This window comes from Zingiber officinale, chromosome 9B, assembly GCF_018446385.1.
Source record: "Zingiber officinale cultivar Zhangliang chromosome 9B, Zo_v1.1, whole genome shotgun sequence".
Classification (NCBI taxonomy): Eukaryota; Viridiplantae; Streptophyta; class Magnoliopsida; order Zingiberales; family Zingiberaceae; genus Zingiber; species Zingiber officinale.
Window position 1 is genome coordinate 98,558,951 of NC_056003.1, and position 23,802 is coordinate 98,582,752.

At 35.5% G+C, this 23,802-nt stretch overlaps 1 protein-coding gene across 1 annotated transcript; it reads left to right on the forward strand.

The window, feature by feature from the left end:
- Nucleotides 1-1,347: 1,347 nt before the first annotated feature.
- Nucleotides 1,348-23,383, forward strand: LOC122024153 (alpha-galactosidase 3-like). The gene is made up of 15 exons (XM_042582707.1): nucleotides 1,348-1,692; nucleotides 1,804-1,862; nucleotides 4,567-4,623; nucleotides 4,711-4,745; nucleotides 17,173-17,276; nucleotides 17,418-17,490; nucleotides 17,626-17,684; nucleotides 17,776-17,841; nucleotides 17,915-17,998; nucleotides 18,079-18,143; nucleotides 18,245-18,327; nucleotides 18,560-18,650; nucleotides 20,734-20,792; nucleotides 21,197-21,337; nucleotides 23,112-23,383. Exons 1-15 carry the CDS (start codon nucleotides 1,511-1,513, stop codon nucleotides 23,244-23,246), a joined length of 1,293 nt encoding a protein of 430 aa, XP_042438641.1. The 5' UTR covers nucleotides 1,348-1,510; the 3' UTR covers nucleotides 23,247-23,383.
- Nucleotides 23,384-23,802: the final 419 nt, after the last annotated feature.

The following is a 23,802-nucleotide window of genomic DNA, read 5'->3' on the forward strand; positions in this document are numbered from 1 at the left end:
ATTTTATAAGTGAAGAATGTTGAGACAAGAAATTTCTTACTTGTGGAGGCTTCTCTCATGTACCTTGGCCCAAGTTTTTCCTATAGCTCCTTCGCGGTTCCTACCGTATGATAGATGTCAAACAGGTTGTCTCCCATAACGCTGAGGATGTGACCTCTACAGATTTCATTATCCATTTTCCATTTCTGTTTTGCACAGAGCTCATTCAATGTCTCCTCTCCTTCATGCGTTGGCTTTGGGGTCAGTGGCAGATCCAGACAAAAAAGCAAGGGGTGCTCAAAGAAAGGAGCTCGAGCTCGTCTTCCTTCTCGCTGTCCCTCGGACTACAACATACTAGTGGAATTTTCCTGGAGCAAGGGGGTGCTCAAGCACACCCCCGCTCTCCCCTAAATCCGCCACTGTTTGGGGTGTTAAGCACATAAATCACCTTTAGGGCCACAAAGAGGAAATGAACCCTCTTCTTCCAATGGATAAAGTTGTCGCCATCAAACCTGTTAAGCTTTACTATATTGGATGTTAGATCTTTCACAACACTAGTCATTTTGGATGATATCATGGTAGCATAAAGTCTTAAGATTATTGGTGTAGTACGAGGCTAGTGCTGGAAAATAAGATCAATCTTGAACTTTAAATCGTATTTGAAAGATTTTATTTGATCTATAAATTATCCACCATAAAAATTAAATATCATAAAAATTAAATATCCTATATGATGAGATGAAGCTAATTGTCTATATTTTATATTGAATAATAAAATTCAAAAAATAAAAGAAATGAGAATAAAAATATTTATTTATTTTTCATCCAACTTAACCTCGTTCATAGACAGATAAGCACGTCCAAAAATGATCAAAAGTGATAGACTTTTTCTAAAAATTATGACTTTTCTTTCCAGCTGTTTTAATTTATTGAAAATATCCAATAAAATAGAGGCAAAGTAACTCACCGATGGATGGGAAATTTATCAGTCCATTATTATTTTTTTACATGTAAATAGATGAATGGTTCGATTCGGGTGTAATCCGTCCTTGTCTTCTTCTGCCCTTCCAATTAAACTGATCATTAGATACTATTGGGTCGAATCTCGCATTGGATCCTCATTCGCGTTTCATCCTATTAACGGAGATTAGATGCAGCAATAAAAAGAATCTCTTCTGTATTAATTGTGCGGCCGAGAATAGGAACGGCTGTCCACAGGTAAATAAAGAAGATAACGGAGGTAAATAAAGAAAAAAAATCAATTAATGTCGAATTGCCTTGTCGGATTAAATATTCCAATTTCGGGTCCTATTTAGCGGGCCCCATTCAACCCCGGGGCCGCACCATCGGGCTCATCATCACGTCTTGCACGCGATGATTGCCAGTTTTATGCGGTTACGATCTTCTGTTCCTTGCTCCACCCCCTGCATATAATCTCGCCGGCGAGAGAGCAGTCGTCGAGTTGAGTCAAGGCTATCTCTGTTTAGCGATTGCCGTTGCCGGGAGAGGAGATAGGAGAGGAAAAGAATCGATGGCTTCCGTTCGCCTCTTTCGCATGCTCTTCTGCTTCCTTCTCTCCGCTTCAGCAGCGGCAAGATTGGCGCCTTTGATAGAGGAGTTTCTCGGGCCGAGCGGGGTTGTTGACATCTTCGACACCTCCAACTATGGCAAGTTGCAGCTCAACAATGGATTGGCTCGCACCCCTCAAATGGGGTCCGTTTCTGAGATCCCTCTTTTTTTGCATGGACGCGTTTGTACAATGACGCGTTTGTATTGATTTACCTTCCTTTGATTTATATGACGGACTGGAATTTGGTGATGCAGATGGAATAGTTGGAACTTCTTTGCTTGCAATATCGACGAGACAGTGATTAAGGAAACAGGTGCGGTAATTCTCACCATGTCCGTTTGTTCTCGCTTGATGGAACAGACATAGTGCAGATTATGATATGCATATGCAGCATATGTAGATTCCTGTAGTATTGCACATATAGCTATTTTTTCTTATTAAATGAAACAATAATACTGATCACCTATGCACCCACATACTGTATCTGCGATGCGCAGTGCCTCTGCCTGCATATGTTTTCTGAAAGCAGATTAGTCACTTTGCTCACTTGATGTTCATAGAATCTAATTAGGATCCCGAAGTTTTGTAATTGGTTTTTTGGCTATGAGTTTCAATTAAATTATTGATTTTTTGCTTGTTTTCTTCTACTTCATATGTTGTGCCTTATCCAAAACATCTCAAATCTGATAGACAAAACCTCAGCCTTAAATTAAATGTATTAGTGAATCCCTAGTTAGATTAGTATTCAAATTGACACAAATATGTGCATATTTTAGCCAACTGATTGAAGTTGACTGTTACAAGTTGTTGATTGATTAATTGAGATAAAGACAGGTGGATTTACATGTAGCATACTGGGCATTCCCTCCACTTAGCTTAAAAGAATAAGCTATCATAGTTTTTATGATATTAATATGTATATATGTCTATATAATTAGTGTATTATTGTTGTTTGAAATCACATTACATGTCAATCGACATAGGTGAAATGTGCCTTGAGAAAGGTGAAACATGTCATTCCTCACAGGGATTGAAACCAAAACCAAGTTAGCATGAATAAAATAACATGCTTCACATTATTGCTCGATTGCAACCATGTATTGTTTGTACTGGTGATATACACATTTATCTCATCTGGTTTTAGGCAAAATTGACATTCCATTTGGTGAGAAGAAAGGGTGGATTAAATACAGAAGTGGATCTGGAAGCTTGATATGCGGGTTTGTGGTAAATGTCCAAAGGTGCAATGGTTTTTGATGCAGTGAGGGAATGAGTTAAATGACTTTGTGGAAATCAGTGGAGGAGGTGATTAGCCATGAAGGTTAGGAATTGATCATCACACAGAGCAGATCAGGTGCAAGAGTTTGATAACCCCAAATCATATGACTATTAATTAATACATATATAATATACTATATACCTAGTTCTGATAGCTTGGTTTAACATGATTTTGACTCTAGCTCAAACCATTATCAGACCAAAATTGAACCTACATGTCGCCTGATTCTTATATCACCCACCAGGGATGTAATTTGGCCTAACTAGACTTTACTTGAAGCCAATTAGGTTCAGATTTACCAATTGGTTAATGTGTCAAAACAAATTAAAAAATACATAATTGTTACAAATATAAAAGATATAGCGTACTCAAATTTAAGTCATGCACCGTGCCTAGCCTATGGTCCTATGTATATTGTTAGGATATGAGGCTTCATATTCTTGAACCTAGTGTGATACATGATAGGATGTACTCATATTGCATGTTTTTATCTATATAATCAGCATCTTCTTGAATAGCATTTTACCCCGAGACCATTGATATCTGAATTTACATAAAAAGTGTTGACCATTTTTCCAAAACTAATCCCTACTAACTTAGAATTGATTTTTTTCAAGTAATGTGCACCATATTGACTCCTTTTTTTTTCTAACGCTAAATTGGGCCTTAAAAAACAAAATTGTATATCATGGTTTGAATTCTCAAATGTTAACATAGAGTTATCATCCCAAGGGTCAAACACTCAAGTGTAGCTAGCGGTGTTTGTTGAATGGGCATTTTCTTAACTCCTTGTAGTTTTTTGTTTGATATTCTTATTTGTGTTCAAATGCAAACACAAACGATTGAGTTGAGTCCTGGTGTTGGAGAGGAGGAATCAAAAGGTACGAATGCAAGACAAATGGGATTTACTAATGAGGAAATGTAATTTTTGATTAGTTAGGGTGTAGTTTAAGATATAGCTACAATTGTGAAGCTTGCTTAAGAGTTAAGCATAGTTGATGTTCAGACTTTAGGCCTGCCTTGGTGTAGACTAACTAATGAAGCCTGGAAGGAAGCACGATGAAGTATGAAGCAAGGGCTCACTTACAATAGCTTATGAAATTGAAACTCATGTTGTAAAATTAATCTAATTAATAGAAATCATAATTGTGTCTGAAAATCGTAGATTGTGTGTAGAGTTTCTTGTAAGAGGAACGTCTTTAGTAATCAAGTTTGGGTGATTGAATTGCATATCTATTTGTTTGCGTGAATTTAGAAGTTATATGCTTAGTTTTTACCAAGCTTTAAAATCTCATTTGGGTCAGTCATTGATATCTAACTAGATGAAATCAACATAATGTAAGTATGAGATGGTGTCGATAAAAAATTCAAGAGGAAGAGAAAGAGTAAGAACAGGAATTAGAGGAGGATGAATGAAGAAGAAGAGGCTGGGAATGAGACATAATATTCACATTCAACATCATTCTTGGATAGAGTTCTGTAGTTTTCCTATAGAAATCACATTCGGGAAAGATCTGTTTCCTGTCTGTCATAAACTACATGATATAGTTATTGATAAGAGATATTTTTTTGTTGAGTAAACTCCTTACTTCAACTATGAAGTGTGCATTACTATTCTTTATGATTGTGCTCAACTTTCTTTTCAGATGAGATATTTTTTTAGATTTATGGAAACCATTACAGTATTTGATAAACAGTACAGTTACTAACTCTATTTTTTTTTTTATTCATTTTCCAGCTGATGCTCTTGTTTCTTCTGGACTGGCTGCATTAGGATACAACTATGTAAATATAGGTGAATCATGGGTTAATGTCTTCCCACCTGAATGTTCAAATTCATTAATCAGTTTTGCTTCTCTGGTTTTGGCATATTTTTGAACAGATGATTGCTGGTCCTCTTCATCACGAAATCAACAGGTTTGTTCTAAAGTGGTATTCCATCTCCAAGCATTGCACAAATACTGGGACTTACCATATGCTTGAAATTAACTTCTTTATTGGAATGGCAACAAAAGAATATGATGAGTTGGCAGATTTGCTTACCTGTTGAATTTTGCTTTTGCTAAGGGATCAACTCTGATTAATTGAAATGGGATCAAAAGAATATGATGAGTTGGTAGATTTGCATACTGGTTGAATTTTTCTTCTGCTATGGGATCAACTCTGATTAGTATTTTCATACATGAATTAGTATGTCTTAATACTGAGTTACTGACACAGAGAAGTTCTAGCTGCATCTTTTCAGAATGTTAAAGTTGATAATTTCGAAAAGTGAATTATTTTTGTATTATTATATCCTTTGAAATTGAGAACATATGGTTCAATTCTTTTAAGCATTCTCTGATCCAATTTATCATTATTTAGATTGGTTTTCTATATTTTTAACTAGGAATAGTATGTGGTAGTCCTGTTGACTCCAGATAATCCAGTGGCATAGTTGTGTTAGTAACCAGAGTTGTATGTCAGGATCAGATTACATTTAGAATAGTTAGGCTCAGAGTCTGCTCTTGTAGCCAACTCTCAAAAGTCAGGAATCTTGTATGTTAAAGAGTCGCTTTTCTCAATTTTGTATTTAACAAAATTGAATACACCACTATCTTTTGTCTGCTAATGAGGAACCTCATGTTATTGTTTACATGTAAAGAAGTATGTAGTATGCTTCCTGATATGGTTCTGGGCAAGATTCACTCATATGATGCAATGAATTGACAATCTAATTCTGTTCAGTCCTGAGAGTAGGTTCTCTAAAACTGCTCTTTGTTTGAAAATTTCTCTCTTAGCAGGTGTCATTTCCTTTGATTTATTTTCTTATACAGATCCTAACATTACTTCGTCAAATTTCAGTAAATAGGCAGTGTAGCAATATTGATGCAACATGTTATGCTATTTTTGTTAGAGAAAATTGAGAGGAGGATAAGAGGACAAGATGGACAAGTGGAACACAATAATCTTTTACACTTCCATTAAATCATAAAGCATGTAGCCTATTTATAAGCTACCTACATAACTCATTACAACCCACTAACTCCACAATTCACCCCACTAACTCAACTACTCTACCACTACTACCACTCATTGCCACCTCATCAATCCACTAACTCAATTGTTAATTTTGAGTCATTTATCAACACTCCCCCTTGATTCAAAATTACAAATACCAAGACACAATCTAAAATAAATAAACTTTTCTCTTGGAAGTGACTTCGTCAAGATATCCACCACTTGTTCATGTGTGCTGCAGTGCTCCAACATAATTTCTTTATTTGCAACTAAGTCTCGAATGAAATGTAGACGAATATCAATATGTTTAGTCCTCGCATAGAAAGATGGATTTTTTGTCATTGCAATTGTCGCCTTATTATCACAAAAAATAGTAGTTGCATCATTTTGTTGTTGATGAAGATCTGCAAGTAATCTTCTAACCCAAATTGCTTGACATGCTGCTGAAGTTGCTGCTACATATTCTGCTTCTGAAGATGATAAGGCTGTAGTAGCTTGTTTCTTTGAACTCCATGAAATTGCTCCTGATCCAATATTAAAAACACTAGCTGAAGTGTTCTTTCGACCATCCACTGAACTTGCCCAATCACTATCAGTGAACCCGTAAAATTCAAATTTTGAAACTTTAGTATAATAAATTCCATAATCCACGGTTCCAGCAACATAGCGTAAAATCCTTTTAGCTGCTCCAAGATGATGCTTCGTAGGATTTTTGCATAAACCTGAAGATTACACCAACAGAAAAAAGCAATATCTAGTCTAGTATGAGTTAGATAAATTAAACCTCCAACCAAACTTCTGAAATTTCTTGCACTAGCTTTTTCTGAACCATCTTCCAGTTGTAATTTCTCATTTATATTCATAGGTGTAGTAGCTGGATTGCAATTGAATAAGTTGAACATTTTCAAAAGATCTGTCGCATATTTTCTTTGTGAGATAAAAATCCCATCAACTCCTTGCTTCACTTCAAGACCAAGAAAATAATGTAATATTCCCATATCTGACATCTTAAACCTCTTCATCATATTAGATTTAAAATCATCCAATAGAGAATCAGAAGAACTCCTATAAATTATATCATTGGCATAAAGGCACACAATAATATAATCATCTCTACCTTGTTTTTTTCACATAAAGAGTGACTTCATTTTCACTTTTTGTGAAACCATGTTGTCGAAAATAACCATCAATCTTGCTATACCATGCCCGTGGGGCTTGTTTTAACCCATAAAGTGTGTTTCTCAATTTATACACCTTTGTCTCTTTTCCTTCAATTATAAAATCTTCTGGCTGATCTACATAAACTTCTTCTTGCAAATTGCCATTTAGAAATGCAGATTTAACATCAAATTGATAAACTGGCCAATGCAATTGTACAGCTAATGCTAGGATAATTCTCACAGTTTCAAATCTAGCAACCGGAGAAAAGGTTTCTTCGAAATCAATACCTTGTTGTTCGAATACCCTTTTGCATCAAGTCGAGCTTTGTGTTTTTGAATGGTTCCATCAGCATGATATTTTGTTTTAAACACCCACTTGAGACCAATCACATTCTTGCCTTCGGGTAGATCTACCATCTCCCATGTTTCATTTTTATGGATTGCAATTAATTCTTCTTTCATTGCATTCCTCCATTCCTCTTTTGTTACTGCTTCTTCAAAGGTTGTAGGATCTGTAACCAAAAGAGCAAATTGACTTGACTCATATATTTCTCTTAAAGATCTAACCTTTGCTGGAGGTGTTTCATCAGAAGATTCTTGTAAAGAGAATGAATTTGACGGTGAGGGAGTTGGTGATTCCAAAGGAGATGATTCAACACCTTCTGTTGTTGGAGTTCTATCTTCCATTGGGATGTGAATTTGAGTCTCTTCACCTTGTGTATTCCAATTCCACTTTGAATTTTCATCAAAATCTACATCTCTTCTTATAATTAATCTGTCAGTAAGAGAATTATACAACAAATATGCTTTTGATTGATTGCAATATCCAACAAATATGCATTTTTCAGATTTCTTCTCAAGTTTATGACGAAATTGAGAGTTAATCAAAGCATATGCAATACAACCAAAAATTCTTAAGTGATTTACCGATGGTTTTCTACCTCGCCATGCTTCATATGGTGTTTGATTTAAAATGACCCTTGTTAGAGAAATATTCAGCAAGTAAACTAATGTGGCCACTGCTTCAGCCCAGAAAATATTTGGAAGTCTTCTGATATTCAACAAACTTCTAGCCATTTCTACAGCGGTTCGATTTTTTCGTTCGGCAATACCATTTTGCTCCGGTGTATAAGGCGTTGTCAATTCCCTGTGAATACCATGTTCTTCACAAAATTTACTAAATTCTTTAGATAAGAACTCACCTCCTCGATCTGTACGAAGAGTCTTTATTAAAGTACCATTCTGATTTTCCACAACCACCATGAATTTTCTGAAATTTTCAAAAGTCTCTGAGTTGTCTGCTAGAAAATATACCCAACTCATTCGACTAAAATCATCGGTAAACATTAAAAAATATTTACTCCCACCAAACGATGTAGTTCTCATAGGACCATATAAATCAGCGTGAATTAGCTCAAGGCATTCTGAAGCTCTCCATGATTGCCCACTTGGAAAAGACTTCCTTGTTTGTTTTCCATAAATACATCCTTCGCATAAACCAAGAGAACTAATTTGAGGTAATCCAAAAACCATACCTTTCTGATTTAAAAGTTGCATGCCTTTGATGTTGAGATGCCCATATCTCAAGTGCCACATCTTGGATTTATTATCTTCGCTAGCAATAAAAGCTTGGTTTCCCACATTAGATATCCTGAAACATCTTATTTTCTGTCATTTGCACGCTAACAATAGACTTTCCAGAATCTTTATCAGAAATAACACAAGCTCCGTTATCAAATACAATAGCATAGCCACCCATCATCAATTGTCCAACACTTAACAAACTATGTGCCAAACTAGGAACAAAATAGACATTGTAAAGCAATTTTACTTTACCATCGCTAGTCTCCACGGTAATTGTGCCTTTGCCTTCTATCTGCTTATTGTCTCCAAGTCTTACTAGCATCTTCTGTGATTCATCAAGCTCTTTAAATAATGACTTATTTTCAGTCATGTGATTTGAACATCCACTATCCAAAAATCAAATATTGTTTTAAACTTCGTTAAAATGAGAATGAACCATAAATAATTTACTTCCCTCGTTTTCTTCTTTCACATAGTTTGCTTGTGAGCTATTTCTGCAATTTGCCTTTATATGCCCAAATCTTTTGTAGCCATAACTAAATGGAATTTTTATTCCATTTTTGATCCCCGTTAAATTGCTTCTCTTGTCCATTAAAATAGTTTCTTCCTCTACCACGAAAACCTCCTCTTCCACGACTTTTGCCAGCGAAGTCTTCCTTTTTTTCTATCTCCCCCTTCACTTGAGAAGCCTGAAATGTCTTTTCTTCATTCTTCTCAGCGGATCTATTTCGCCTTGCCTCATGAGCTTGCAGAGAACCCATTAGTTCATCAAAAGATAAAATCGAAAGATCTTTTACCTCCTCGATCACAATTATTATGTAATCATATTTAGGAGTCAAACTTCACAAAACTTTCGAAACAATAATTGCATTAGTGATCTTTTTTCCATAAGATCTCATTTGATTGATAATCGAAATTACTCTAGATAAAAAGTCTTGTAAAGTTTCTGTTGGATCGAAAGCGCTAGGGGGGAGTGAATAGCGCTTGTGGCTTTCACTTTTCGTTTCGAAAATCTTATGAGTAACGCAGCGGAAATAAATGAAATAACAAGCACACAAAAGACTCCAAGATTTACTTGGTTCGGAGCCTGTGACGACTCCTACTCCAAGGCCCGCGATCGTTGATCGCTTTTGGTGGGCAACAATTATAAGTTCGTAAATCTTTACAAACAGGTGAGTACAAATATAAGCTTAAAAGAAGAGTAATACTGACAAACTACAAAAGATGAAAGTGATTGCTGATTGTCGGAGCAGCAGAGTGTAGTCGAAGGTTTCGGAGCAGAACACCAGATCACAAGTTCTTCTATTCGAGTTCTGTTCTGAAGCTGCACCCCAAGGCTTCTTTTTATAGCCTCTACAAGACTGATCCAGATCCTCGAACCTCGGGATCAGATTTGACCCGAAGCGAATCGGTCGACCGATCCCCGGTTCGGTCGACCGATCAGATGACCTCCACCTCATCCGATCCGCTCGCTCCGTTTCGATCTGGTCAACTTCTATCCCATGTTCGATCGACCGATAAACAGGTTCGGTCGACCAATCAGCTGCTCTGACTCAGTCTAGCCGGCCTGATCCAGTCGACGCCCAACCTTGGTTCGGTCGATCGATCCCTAGGTCCGGTCGACCGATCCCCTGGTCGAGCCCGGTCCAACCTCTGGAAATTTGTTCTGCTGGCTTGGGGGTTCGGTCGACCGATCCCAAGGTTCGGTCAACCGATCCCAGTCAGTCCTAACCCTGCATAAAAAATATTAGTAATAAATTTGATCTCCTAATGGTTCGACTTTTCTCCGGAAACCCTAGGTCGAACCGACGCCTACTGTTCCCTCTTCCGGGGAACGCGTCCTCACCTACTCCAATCAGGAGATTTTACCTTTGCTTAGCGTCCGGTCCGATGCTTCCGGTCTTCATGCTAGACGTCCAGTCCACAACCCGTCCAGACTTCTACCCGGTTCGCGACACCAGGATTTCAACCTAGGGTTACCGCCCCCTAAAATTTTTGCCCGAAGCTCCGACCCGCCAAGACTTTCCGCATAGGGTTGCCACCCCCTATGACCTAGGGTTACCACCCCCTAGGGTTTTCCCTTTGCCTAACCGCAGCTAGGACTTTCCTGAAACACTCAATCATACACATTAGATAACAATTAAACTTAACTTTGAATCCCTTTGCCATTATCAAAACTTGAGTTCGATCGTCGGATGCTTTCCGCACCAACAATCTCCCCCTTTTTGATTATGGCAACCGAAATTCAAAGTTAAGAAAAAAATGCAGTAAAGATCAGTATAAATTAGCACAAGCATAAATAAAACATAAGCACATTAAAACTCCCCATAAAATAATTTCTTTTTATTTTAAATTTTCTTTAATTTCTTTTGAATTTCCTTATACTCTCCCCCTTTGCCATTTATCAAAATAAATAAGAGAGTAATATGAGTATAGACATAAACACTTAGCTCTTTTAAAATAAGTTTTTTTTTTGTAAATGTTTAGCTAAGTTAGAAAATTTGGCATAAGTTTGGAACCATAATTTTTTCAAGGATTAAAATTTAAGTTTGAGAAGGAATTTTTAAAATTTTCAAATAATTTCCAAGGTATACTTTTAAAAGATTTTTCAAATTATTTTTCAAAGCATTTTGAAAGATTTAAGTGAAATTTTTAAATAAGTTTTTGAACTAATTTTTTAAAGGATTTTTAAATAAGTTTTTGAACTAATTTTTTAAAGGATTTTTAAATAAGTTTTAGAAATAATTTTCAAATTTTCCAAAGGATTTTAAAATAAGTTTTTGAAATAATTTTCAAACGATTTTTAAAATAATTTTCAAAGGATTTTTAAAATAAGTTTTTGCAATAATTTTCAAAGGATTTTTAAAATAATTTTCAAAGGATTTTTTAAATAATTTTTTGAAATAATTTTCAAAGGATTTTTTAAATAATTTTCAAAGGATTTTTAAATAAGTTTTTGAAATAATTTTCAAAGGAAGTTTTTAAAATAATTTTCAAAGGATTTTTTAAAATAATTTTCAAAGGATTTTTTTAAATAATTTTCAAAGGATTTTTAAAATAATTTTCAAAGGATTTTTTAAAATAATTTTCAAAGGATTTTTTTAAATAATTTTCAAAGGATTTTTAAAATAATTTTCAAAGGCTTTTTAAATAAGTTTTTGAAATAATTTTCAAAAGATTTTTAAAATAATTTTCAAAGGATTTTTTAAATAATTTTTTTTTGAAATAATTTTCAAAGGATTTTTTAAATAATTTTCAAAGGATTTTTAAATAAGTTTCAAAGGATTTTTAAATAAGTTTTTGAAATAATTTTCAAAGGATTTTTTAAATAATTTTCAAAGGATTTTTTAAATAATTTTTTTTTGAAATAATTTTCAAAGGATTTTTAAAATAATTTTCAAAGGCTTTTTTAAATAATTTTCAAAGGATTTTTAAATAAGTTTTTGAAATAATTTTCAAAGGATTTTTAAAATAATTTTCAAATGCTTTTTTATATAATTTTCGAAGGATTTTTAAAATAAGTTTTTGAAATAATTTTCAAAGGATTTTTAAATAAGTTTTTGAAATAATTTTCAAAGGAAGTTTTTAAAATAATTTTCAAAGCATTTTTTAAATAAGTTTTTGAAATAATTTTCAAAGGATTTTTTAAATAATTTTCAAAGGATTTTTAAATAAGTTTTTGAAATAATTTTCAAAAGAAGTTTTTTTAAATAATTTTCAAAGGATTTTTTAAATAAGTTTCAAAGGATTTTTAAATAAGTTTTTGAAATAATTTTCAAATGATTTTTAAAATTATTTTTAAAATAATTTTTCAGAGTAAAGATTGATTGTGTTTAGTTGCTTTTAATTAAATTTGCTTAAATTTTGAACAATTTGAACTTATTTGAACCTAGATCCATCTCACCCGATTCTAAATTATCAATCAGGTAATCTTAAGTAATTTTGTGAGATGGTTATCTTTAATTTAGGTTATTTCTAAGGATTAATTTACATTTGAATTAAACTTAGGTTTTCCACTTAGTCAATTAAATATATCTTTCCATGATTGATTCTCAGGTCAGGGCGAGACTCTAGGCCTTCTTGGGTATGGAATCATCCACCCCTTCCTAGACAGAATCGCTCAAAGAAATATATATTTAATTTTCTTTTTGAAACTCCTAAATTTAACTAGTAAGTGTAAATTACGTCTAGATCCTTAAGCTATGCTAGTCTAGGCATGTATATTGCAAGAAAAATAAATAAACAAGCATCAATCAATTTTATCTATTTATTGAGATAGTTTTTCTATTAGCTCCTCCTGGATCATAGCCTCGATATGGTCTATCAAGGAAATGGATCTGATCCTTGAGGACCCAATAGTGACCAGGTCCAACTTGATTAACCAAGTTTGACTTGGGGACCCATACTTGAATTATGTTTCTATTATTTCTATTTACTAGAGATAGATATGATTTTTACTTACTTTTGATTTTGAATCCAAGTCCGGACTTGTTGTAAACGGCTCGCTGTTTTCCAAGAATCAGATCCAGATTCTTGGAACCCATGGTGAACCGTTCCAACGTTTTCTTGAGTTCTTTAATTTGAGTTTTCAAATTGGAATTTTCTTCCTCAAGTTGTTGGCCTTGAGTTGAACTTCCACTTTGAATAGGCTCAGTTAAAGAACTCGAGTCCGTCACTTCCTTAAGGGATGTTATCTCCTTTTGGAGTGACTTGACCCGAACGTTGGATTTAGCTAATTTCTTAAGCAAGTAAGGAATTAACTTTTGCAAATCATCTAATTGAGTTTCGGCAAGTAAGGCACTTACAGTGGGGTTTGGTCCTTCGGAAACGAATACAGATTCGTGGCTTCGCTCGGACTCGGTTTCTAACTCGCTCTCCATTTCGGATTCGAACTCGGACTCGGTGTCGACAATGTTCGCTTGCACCGGTAACGCGAGGAAGCTCGTCGGTTCTTCTTCGTCAGTCTCGGATTCATCTGATGACTCGGACCAAGTTGCCTTCAATACCTTCCTTCTTTTCTTCGTGTCGACAATCTGGCTTGTAGTGCCCCTTCTGGTTACAACCGTAGCAGGTGACTCTAGTCTTGTCCTCCTTGGTTGTTTGAGTCGCCTTTTTCAATTTGCATATCTTCCGTACAAGCTTTACCAGTTCGGAAATAACCTCATCATCGTCTTCTGCGTCTGATTCATCTTTGGACTTGAGTTTGGTTTTGCGCCTCGACGTCGGTTCGCGCGTTCTGCTGGTACCTGCAACAAAAGCTATTCCCTTTTCGACCGGGCGTGCATGAATCTGCTCATGCAACTCGAATTCAAAAAATATTTCATCTAATTTAATAGAAGAAAGATCCTTGGAAACCTTGTAAGCATCTACCATGGATGCCCACAAGGTATTCCTTAGAAAGGCGTTTAAGGCATACCTTACGATGTCCCGGTTCTCAACTTTTTGTCCGATTGCATGTAGACCGTTGAGTAGGTCTTGTATCAGGGCATGAAGCTGGTTGGCCGACTCACCTTCCTGCATTTTAATATTATATAATTTATTGAAAATTAAGTCCCTCTTACTTACCTTAGCATCGGAGGTGCCCTCGTGTAGTTCGATCAGCTTCTCCCATAGCTCTTTGGCGCTTGAGAAGGGTCCTACTCTGTTGAGTTCCTCTTTTGAAATGCCGCATTGTAGCATGCAGGTTGCTTTGGCATCAGCTTCCACCTTCTTCTTTATGCTGGCATCCCAGTTGATGCATGAGACGAGTTCTCTGGTGCCGTCGCGTGGAAGCTCGAGACCGGTCTGGATAATAATCCACATGTTGACTTGCGTCTTGAGGTGGTATTCCATCTGGTTCTTCCAATAGCCAAAGTCCTCGCCGGAGAAGAGTGGCGGACGGACTGTGCTAAATCCTTCTTGAAGGGCCATTTAAAAACTTGCAACAAAGAAAAAGAAAGGGCGTCCCAAGACTTGATCCTGTATTAGCAGTGTGGGAAAAATAAAAAAATGAACTTGAGTGGTGTTGCACCAACTTCGAGACAAAAGTCCGATTACGAAAACAAACTTGATCAGAATTTAGTAATTATACTAATTCCGATTGACTCCGAGAAATTAAAAACACCACGTAAAATTTGCTTGACTGGTAGTTGCACCAAATCGAAGCGTCCCCGCTCTGATACCAATTGTTGGATCGAAAGCGCTAGGAGGGGGGGGGGTTGAATAGTGCTTGTGGCTTTCACTTTTTGTTTCGGAAATCTTATGAGTAACGCAGCGGAAATAAATGAAATAACAAGCACACAAAAGACTCCAAGATTTACTTGGTTCGGAGCCTGTGACGACTCCTACTCCAAGGCCCGCGATCGTTGATCGCTATCGGTGGGCAACAACTATAAGTTCGTAAATCTTTACAAACAGGTGAGTACAAATATAAGCTTAAAAGAAAAGTAATACCGACAAACTACAAAAGATGAAAGTGATTGTTGATTGTCGGAGCAGCAGAGTGTAGTCGAAGGTTTCGAAGCAGCACACTAGATCACAAGTTCTTCTGTTCGTGTTCTGTTCTGAAGCTGCACCCCAAGGCTTCTTTTTATAGCCTCTACAAGACTGATCCAGATCCTCGAACCTCGGGATCAGATTTGACCCGAAGTGAATCGGTCGACCGATCCCAGGTTCGGTCGACCGATCAGATGACCTCCACCTCATCCGATCCGCTTGCTCCGCTTCGATCTGGTCAACTTCTATCCCATGTTCGGTCGACCGATAAACAGGTTCGGTCGACCGATCAGCTGCTCTGACTCAGTCTAGCCGGCCTGATCTAGTCGACGCCCAACCTTGGTTCGGTCGACCGATCCCTAGGTCCGGTCGACCGATCCCCTGGTCGAGCCCGGTCCAACCTCTGGAAATTTGTTCTGCTGGCTTGGGGGTTCGGTCGACCGATCCCAAGGTTCGGTCAACCGATCTCGGTCAGTCCTAACCCTGCATAAAAAATATTAGTTTCCTGCAAAACAGAGTTAGAACACAAACGATAATATATAGAAATAAATTTGACAATCTCCCGATTGTCCGGTTCTGACTTCGGATTTCCTCCCGGAAACCCTAGGTCGAACTGACGCCTACTGTTCTCTCTTCCGGGGAACGCATCCTCACTTACTCCACTCAGGAGATTTTACCTTTGCTCAGCGTCCGGTCCGATGCTTCCGGTCTTCATGCTAGACGTTCGGTCCACAACCCGTCCAGACTTCTACCCAGTTCGCGACACCAGGATTTCAACCTAGGGTTACTGCCCCCTAGGATTTTTGCCCGAAGCTCCGACCCGCCAAGAGTTTCCGCATAGGGTTACCACCCCCTATGACCTAGGGTTACCACCCCCTAGGGTTTTCCCTTTGCCTAACCGCAGCTAGGACTTTCCTGAAACACTCAATCATACACATTAGATAACAATTAAACTTAACTTTGAATTCCTTTGCCATTATCAAAACTTGAGTTCGATTGTCGAATGCTTCCCTCACCAACAGTTTCATTACCCTTAAGCAAGGCCTCAAACTTACTTCTGAGAGTCTGGAGTTTCACTGCTATCACCTTGGAGGAGCCTTGGAATTCTTTCTACAATATTTCTCATGCTTCTTTGGAAAATGAGGCAGTTGCAATTCTTGAGAAAATCGTCTCATGTACCTTCAAATCTTTCTTTCTGTTCTCCTGCAATCGACCTTCATCGGCATCCTTGTCGTCAAAGTCTTTCTCTACTAAATCCCAAAGATCTTGAGATCTAAATAGAGTCTTCATTTTGATACTCCAAAATTCGTAGCAACTCTCCTTTGAAAATGGGGATGAAGGGTTGAGAAACTCCGTTGATTGTTATTGCGAGCAAACTAGGACACGTCAAACTCGGCGCTCTGATGTTAGAGAAAATTGAGAGGAGGATAAGAGGAGAAGATGGACAAGTGGAACACAATAATCTATTACACTTCCATTAAATCATAAAACATGTAGCCTATTTATAAGCTACCTACATAACTCATTACAACCCACTAACTCCACAATTCACCCCACTAACTCAACTATTTTACCCCACTACTACCACTATTACCACTCATTGCAACCTAATCAATCCACTAACTCAATTGTTAATTTTGAGTCATTTATCAACAATTTTGACAGTAAATAGTACTAGCCTTGATAATGTTTTTTCCTCATCACATCTGTATAAGGTACTGAATACCCAACACATCAATTTCTATTGGCATTCTATGTTGAAGAGACTTTTGTACAGTATTATCCAAAAATGAGAACATACTTCCAATTTCAATGAAACACATGAAAATAGAAGGCTTAAGCACGAAATTCCATCTTATTTATGTTTAGCCTTAAATAATCAGGGATCACAATTATATTGGATAGTGCTGAACTTATAGCAAAATGACATGACATTTCTTCTTGAAAATTGATTCACAGTTGAATTTTGAATATCCATGGTGCTTTCTCTTTAAATAAATGTTAATGACATTTAATCTATTATTCAGTGTCTTCCCATGGCATAGGTTAATTGTTAAAATAAGATTTAGCTTGCTTTTGCTAGCATATTTGTGCTTATTCTCTTTCATATTATGTTGAATTTCCAGGGAAACCTTGTTCCTGATCCGAAGACATTTTCTTCTGGAATAAAAGCATTAGCAGATTATGTACATCTAAAAGACCTCAAGCTTGGTATTTACTCTGATGCTGGGTAGGAGATGTTGCTATGTAATTGCATAACATTAAAAAAATACATGGATAACATTGTAATTGATAGGCTCTATAGTATGATAACCAAGAAAACACTCTTTATTACTAGAGAGCTTATCTCTTTGATAAAATTAAATTTCAGGGCGTTCACATGTCAAGTTCGACCTGGATCATTATACCATGAAAGCGATGATGCGAAAACTTTTGCCTCATGGGTTAGTTATTATTTATTGGATTTTAATGTTTGCTATAATTTTAATGTTTAGTTTCTTAGAGATGGTAGTTCAGTCTATTCACCCATCTATTAGCTGTTAATATTTGCTGATTCTGTTGTTTAGTTGATTCTTTAGGGAGTTGATTATTTGAAGTATGACAATTGTTACAATTTGGGAATAAAACCTGAGAAACGGTACTTGTTTTCGCATTCATAAGTGTAATGTGTTAATGAACTAGATATGCATTTTTGTATAGTTATATCTTTGAAATATTTTTCATTTCAGTTACCCCCAAATGCAAGATGCACTGAATTCCACTGGGCATGCAATTTTCTATTCTCTGTGTGAATGGTAAGCTTCTTACCCTGATTTGGGACATTTATACCTAAACGTAGTTATCTATTCATTGATTTTTTTTTTCTAGGGGTGTTGATGATCCAGCCTTATGGGCTGGGAAAGTTGGTAACAGTTGGCGAACAACAGATGACATCTCTGATTCATGGGAAAGGTGAGTCTATATATCCCCATTTCATTACAAGGAATTAAAAGTTTTATTTTGTTAATTAATGAATTTATGATTATTTCAAGCATGATCACCATTGCTGATATAAATGACAAGTGGGCATCTTATGCGGGCCCTGGTGGATGGAATGGTATATTTCCCCTACTAATTTTGCTATGTCATGCAATCAAGTGTTTTCAACTGATTGAATCACCATGAACTTTCATGGCTCCCCAATTTAACTATGGATAGATCCCGATATGTTGGAGGTTGGTAATGGTGGCATGACCTATGCAGAGTATCGATCTCACTTTAGCATCTGGGCTCTGATGAAGGTATATTCTCTTCCTGAAAAACTATAGGAACAACAATTAATGTATTAGTATTTCCAAGAAACTTACATGCTCTATAGCTATATAAAGTAAACATCTAGAATATGTACATTTTTGGAATTGCCCTTCAGTTAAAAAGTATGATGGCTTGACCATTGATTGTCACAGAGGCAGAACTGTATTGCTCTTATACTTTGATTCACTTGACATTCCTCATAGGTATCAATATTTGCAGGCTCCTCTTCTGGTAGGTTGTGACGTGAGAAACATGACTGCTGAAACATTTGAAATTTTAAGCAACAAAGAAGTCATTGCTGTCAACCAAGGTAAAGTTGTTATACCATCAATGCACTAATACGTCATTAGGACATTAGAATACTTGTCATCTGCATCAAAAACATTATTAAAACATCCATTGACATAATATCTAAGATGTTTTTATGATATCTCAAATGCTGTTACAATTTTGAAAATATGTTAAGTTCAGTTTCTATACAACTATTAAAGAATCTAGTAAAGAAATAAAAATAACCATCATATCTTAATGAACTTGAACTTTTTCCGAAACAGCTTCCTATATTGCTCATTAGAATCTTGAACAAAAATATTGAAGTAATAGGGGTTAACACAACCACTAAGTAGGATTTTTCTAAATGAAGACGTAATGACCAAGGGTCGATTCTCAAGAACTGATGACCTGGGATTTATACTTGTATTTACCTCCCTCCATATCCGTAGGATCGGCACTAGGGAGGCCATTAAGGTAGTGAATCTACCTTTTTTCTAAATGAAGACCAAATGCTTATTAAAAAAATTACATATACCAAAGCAAATTAGATAACTAAGGACTTCTATAAAGTACAGCAAAATAGTGTCATAAACATGGTCATCAATCATAACAAAAGCATAGAACACAAAAAAGGCATAGAGCATATACCCGAGACATTAATGACGAATGGAGGAACTTCTGCACTCCTTGGGAGTTGTGTATTGCCCACGAATGCAATATTATCCTCACAAGGACAGTGAACCTCATAGTTGCCATGTCTAACAACTCAAATCCTAAAAATGATCGCTAGCTAACACAAAACTATCAATACAAGCAAATGAGTTCTCAAGGCAAACGAGTATTTGAGTATACAAGGATTATAACATAAATATAAACCATACTAAAATAATTTATCATGGTTAACGAAATAACAAAATTATGCTTGGTAACTAGTTAATTGAATAAATCTTAATTTGAGTGTTCTCAGCTTCATATTCCTATAATGTCCTCATGTGTATTCCTATTTGAGTAGCCAAATTTAAATGAAAAATTGTATGTTTAATAATCTAGAATTATAGTTTTAGTCTAGTTAGAAACCCTGATTTTATTAAACCAGTAATATTTTAAATTAATTAGAAATTTTGGTTTTGATTAAACCAGTAATCTTTATATTAATAAAAACCATTTTTTTTATCATACCAATAAATTTAGGTTTCAACTAATCCGATAACTTGGTTTGGTTAGACCATAAAATTTAGACTGAAATGATCAGAAACTTAGTTTTATTACACCAGTAACTTAGATTTATTAATTAACCAATATATTTTTATTAAGAAACTTAGGTTTATTAATCAATTAAATCTTGATTTAATTAATTCAGAAAACTTAGATTTATTAATTAACCAGACTTTTGATTTAATTAAACCAGAAAACTTAGGTTTATCAATTAACTAGAATCTTAATTTAATTAAAATTAAAAATTGTGATCTGTTAAGTAACCATTTTCTTAGACCCGAAAAGACAACTTTTCTCCAATATAAAGATAAGAGGGTGTTTATATAAAAACGGGATCAGACATTTTCTATTTTTCTGAATTCACAAAATTAATAAAATTTGAGAAATCTTCCATTTCTAAAGCAATAATTATCCTATAAATTTCAAATGCAAAGTTTAAAAGTTAAGACAAGTTGAGTTATAGAACTTGAGAATTTACAATGATTCATATTTCTCATTAAATTTAATTTGATAATTATCATTAAATAAAATTCTAATACTTAATTATTATTAAAAATAAAATAAACCCAGAAAAAGTCAAAAATAAATATGTAACAAAATGTGCTCCCAAGTTTTTATGTATGTACTCTTTCACTCATCTCCCCTTGGATGTTTTTAGTTGTTTTATTATAAATCATTGATTAGTATTATATATTATGATTTTCTATGAATAGGCAGGTAAATTGCATGGTACCTTTGAACTAAATAGAAAATATATTTAAATACTTAGAACCATTACCATCATATCTGGAAAAAATAAGTTGGAACCGTCTAACAATCACTTCTGGAAAAGAGTCATTAATTGAACCCATCATATACTAGTTAGTTCTTAACTAACAGATGGTTTCCATTGTTTTTTGCTGCAGATCCTCTTGGTATTCAAGGCAGGAAAATTTATTCTCAAGGAAATGATGGTTGTAGTCAGGTTCTCTATCTTGCACTCTTTTCGTCTCTCTTTGAACTTTGAAATGTATGCTCTATTTCTAAAAAATTCTTCCATTCTTATCCACATGGATTCTCATTCAGGTTTAGTAGTCAACATGATCAAATTAACTAGGATGTATCCTTCAAATTTTTTCTGTACTTCAAGGGTCTTCCTGCAATTTTGGTTGTGGCACTTAAATAGCTGTAGTCATATGGTTTTAGTTGTTGTTGCCATTCTACATATGTTTGTGATTCAACCTAATTTGGATCCACGTTTGTTCAAATTTATTACAGCTACTTGCAATAGATTGATGTTATAGAAACATGCTTAAATCATCATGTTGGAGATCAAGGGTTTCTTGGTGTTTTATCCCATATTTACATAACTATGTTTGCCTCATCCAGGTGTGGGCTGGTCCACTTTCTGAAAGTCGCGTAGTTGTGGCTTTATGGAATCGTTGTTCTGAAGTTGTCACAATCACTGTCAGCTGGGAAATACTTGGACTCGACATTGCAGCCAGCTTTTCACTAAGAGATATTTGGAAGGTATGTGTAGCTATATTCTTGTTACTTGCAACACAAATTTTTATGGATACTTTAGGCCACATTGTTTTGCATGGTTCATCAGTTGATATCTCTGGGTCCATCTTTTTAGTATAGAAAATAAACTATTCTCCATATTCAGATTATTAAATGTTTTCTGTAGATATCTGTTTCAATCTGTTTAGTGATCAAGTGATCTGAAACTTAGCATTTACAATGTCTTAGTGTTAGAAGGCGACATTTAGCTCCAAGGAACGTTATCATTGCTTTGCGGTCCATCTGAAATATGCAGTTATATATTAACCACTGTTAGTCATTAAGCAGCTGTTCTTCTGTAACATTCAATGGGTATTACATGGCTCATGTTCTGTTTTTCTACATGGAGAATAATCTACACAGGGATACTTTTGTATTGTCTATTATGTTCAGTGAACTTTCCCGATAGAACTAATAATGGTGTACTTAGTTCACAGAATAAAATTGATAAGGAATAGCATAGTTATTCCTAGGGAATAGAATAAGTAAAGAATAGTTATGGAATAAGCTTTTCTTGCCCTAGCTTAGAGCAGCAGTGCACATTGGTGGCAAAAAGGCGAATACGCTCGCCCCCAGCGCCCCCGTCAACCCGTCCCAGGGCCAACACGGAGGAGGTAAATCACGGACGGCTACTAACCTTTGGAATAGTGACTAGCACGTGGTGAGAGAGCAGCAGTGCACATAGAAGAGAGGGAAGGGGGGAGAGAGAGGGAACTAGTGGTGGGTTGGGGTGGTGTCATGTGCATGTGGTGAGGGAGAGATCAAGCGACAATGTCACATGAAGCGGAAAAAGGGAGGATCAAGAACAGAGGGGTGAGAATAAGCAAAGAGACAGAGAGGAGATGTAAATAACTTCTAACCTCCGAATAATTCCACTAATTCAACCAAACACAGGAGAACTGAACTATTCCAAATACAAACTTGGTTCAGCTCTAAACTTAACAAACAAAACGAGTTCATATGGTGTTCAGTTTGAACTCACACAACTTTAATCATCATGTGTATTTGATGAGCTCCATCAAGCCCTATTTCAACTTAAGACTTAAAACTCAAAATAATAGTTCAGTTCACCACTTAATTTGTTGTCTAAAAATTTTAAAAACTAATTTAAAACATGAAAATTTTGAATAGGTTCAAATTTAGTGTTTAACAGAAATAAAATTTCAATACTTTGAATAGAGGAGTTATATTTACAAAAAAATTTACTTTCCAACATGGTGACGTCAAAAAATAAAAAGATTACAAATATTAATCTCCATAATTAATTGATGATTAATGTAACTTTTTAAATTTTAATGGAACTTTGTAACAACCATGTTCTTAAAAGTATTTGTCATCATGATATGACAATAATTTAGACACTTAAATGGTAACTAATTAAACACATTCTGATTTAATGACATTTTGTAACATGAAATAGAAATTATTCTGTAGTCTATTATAAAAATTTCTACATGTACGTGATACAGATAAACAAATGTAATTAACCTAATTATTTCTCATGTATTAATAATTCTGATTTTAAATGTATGAAAATTGGAAAATGAAAGTTTTGACTGAGTGTTCTCTTTTTTCATTATTTTTGTCCTTGTGTTTCTTTTTTGCTCTTTGCTTCATGATTTAAATTTCTAGCTCATGTAAGTTTTTTCCTTACTACAGCATGAGATTCTTTGATCATTTCTATTTTTTGTTTTGTTTAACGATTTACATCTCCAGTTATCTTATCCTCGTCTTTCTGCAGCATGACACCCTGCAAGCCGAAGTTACTGGAAATTTCTCTGCAGAGGTGGACACTCATGACTGCAAATTATACATACTCTCGCCAATACCCACCCGTTTTGTCGATCGATCAAATTCGGTTATTTCTGTTCTCTAGTTTCCACGCATTAACGACTCCTTGTACAAATTGAACGCACCGAACTTGAGGTGTTGGATTCTTGAATAAAATCTCAGTGAGAAAAAAATGCAGTATACTCTCTTTGGTCGCCCAACTAACTACATTTCCGGAGTTAAGATCAGTGTGATTACTTGGGTCTGTCTTTCACTTTGTTCTCGTTTACTTTCTTGCTCAAATTCAAGCCCAACATGAAGATCTAATGCTTCTGTTCAAAAGTGTGAAAAATGTAGTTGATCTCATGTTCAAAGATATTCTTGTTTTTCCCCTTTTCATCCAGTCACAGTTATCTCGTCCTGCCCTTCTAGAGATGATGTAGCTTGAAGATCTCCTTGATGTCAGCTTTAGGCAGTGCAAAGGACTGAGGTTGTCGATGCTAAAGGTGCAGAGGAGCACTTAGCACTTGTACAATATCTTGACTCTGCAGTCGATGAACTCATTGCCCTCCATCTCCATGCTTGCCGCGGAGTTAGCATCAGTCAGCACCATAATTTCCAACTGGAGCAGCTCGTCCAGCCACTGTTGGGTCTCCAGCCGC

Coding starts and splice junctions, on each gene's coding strand:
- LOC122024153 (XM_042582707.1), top strand. CDS start 1,511: ATGGCTTCCGTTCGCCTCTTTCGCATGCTCTTCTGCTTCCTTCTCTCC. Junction 1,863..4,566: donor GACAGTGATTAAGGAAACAG/GTGCGGTAATTC, acceptor TTCATTTTCCAG/CTGATGCTCTTGTTTCTTCT. Junction 18,328..18,559: donor GCATCTGGGCTCTGATGAAG/GTATATTCTCTT, acceptor CAATATTTGCAG/GCTCCTCTTCTGGTAGGTTG.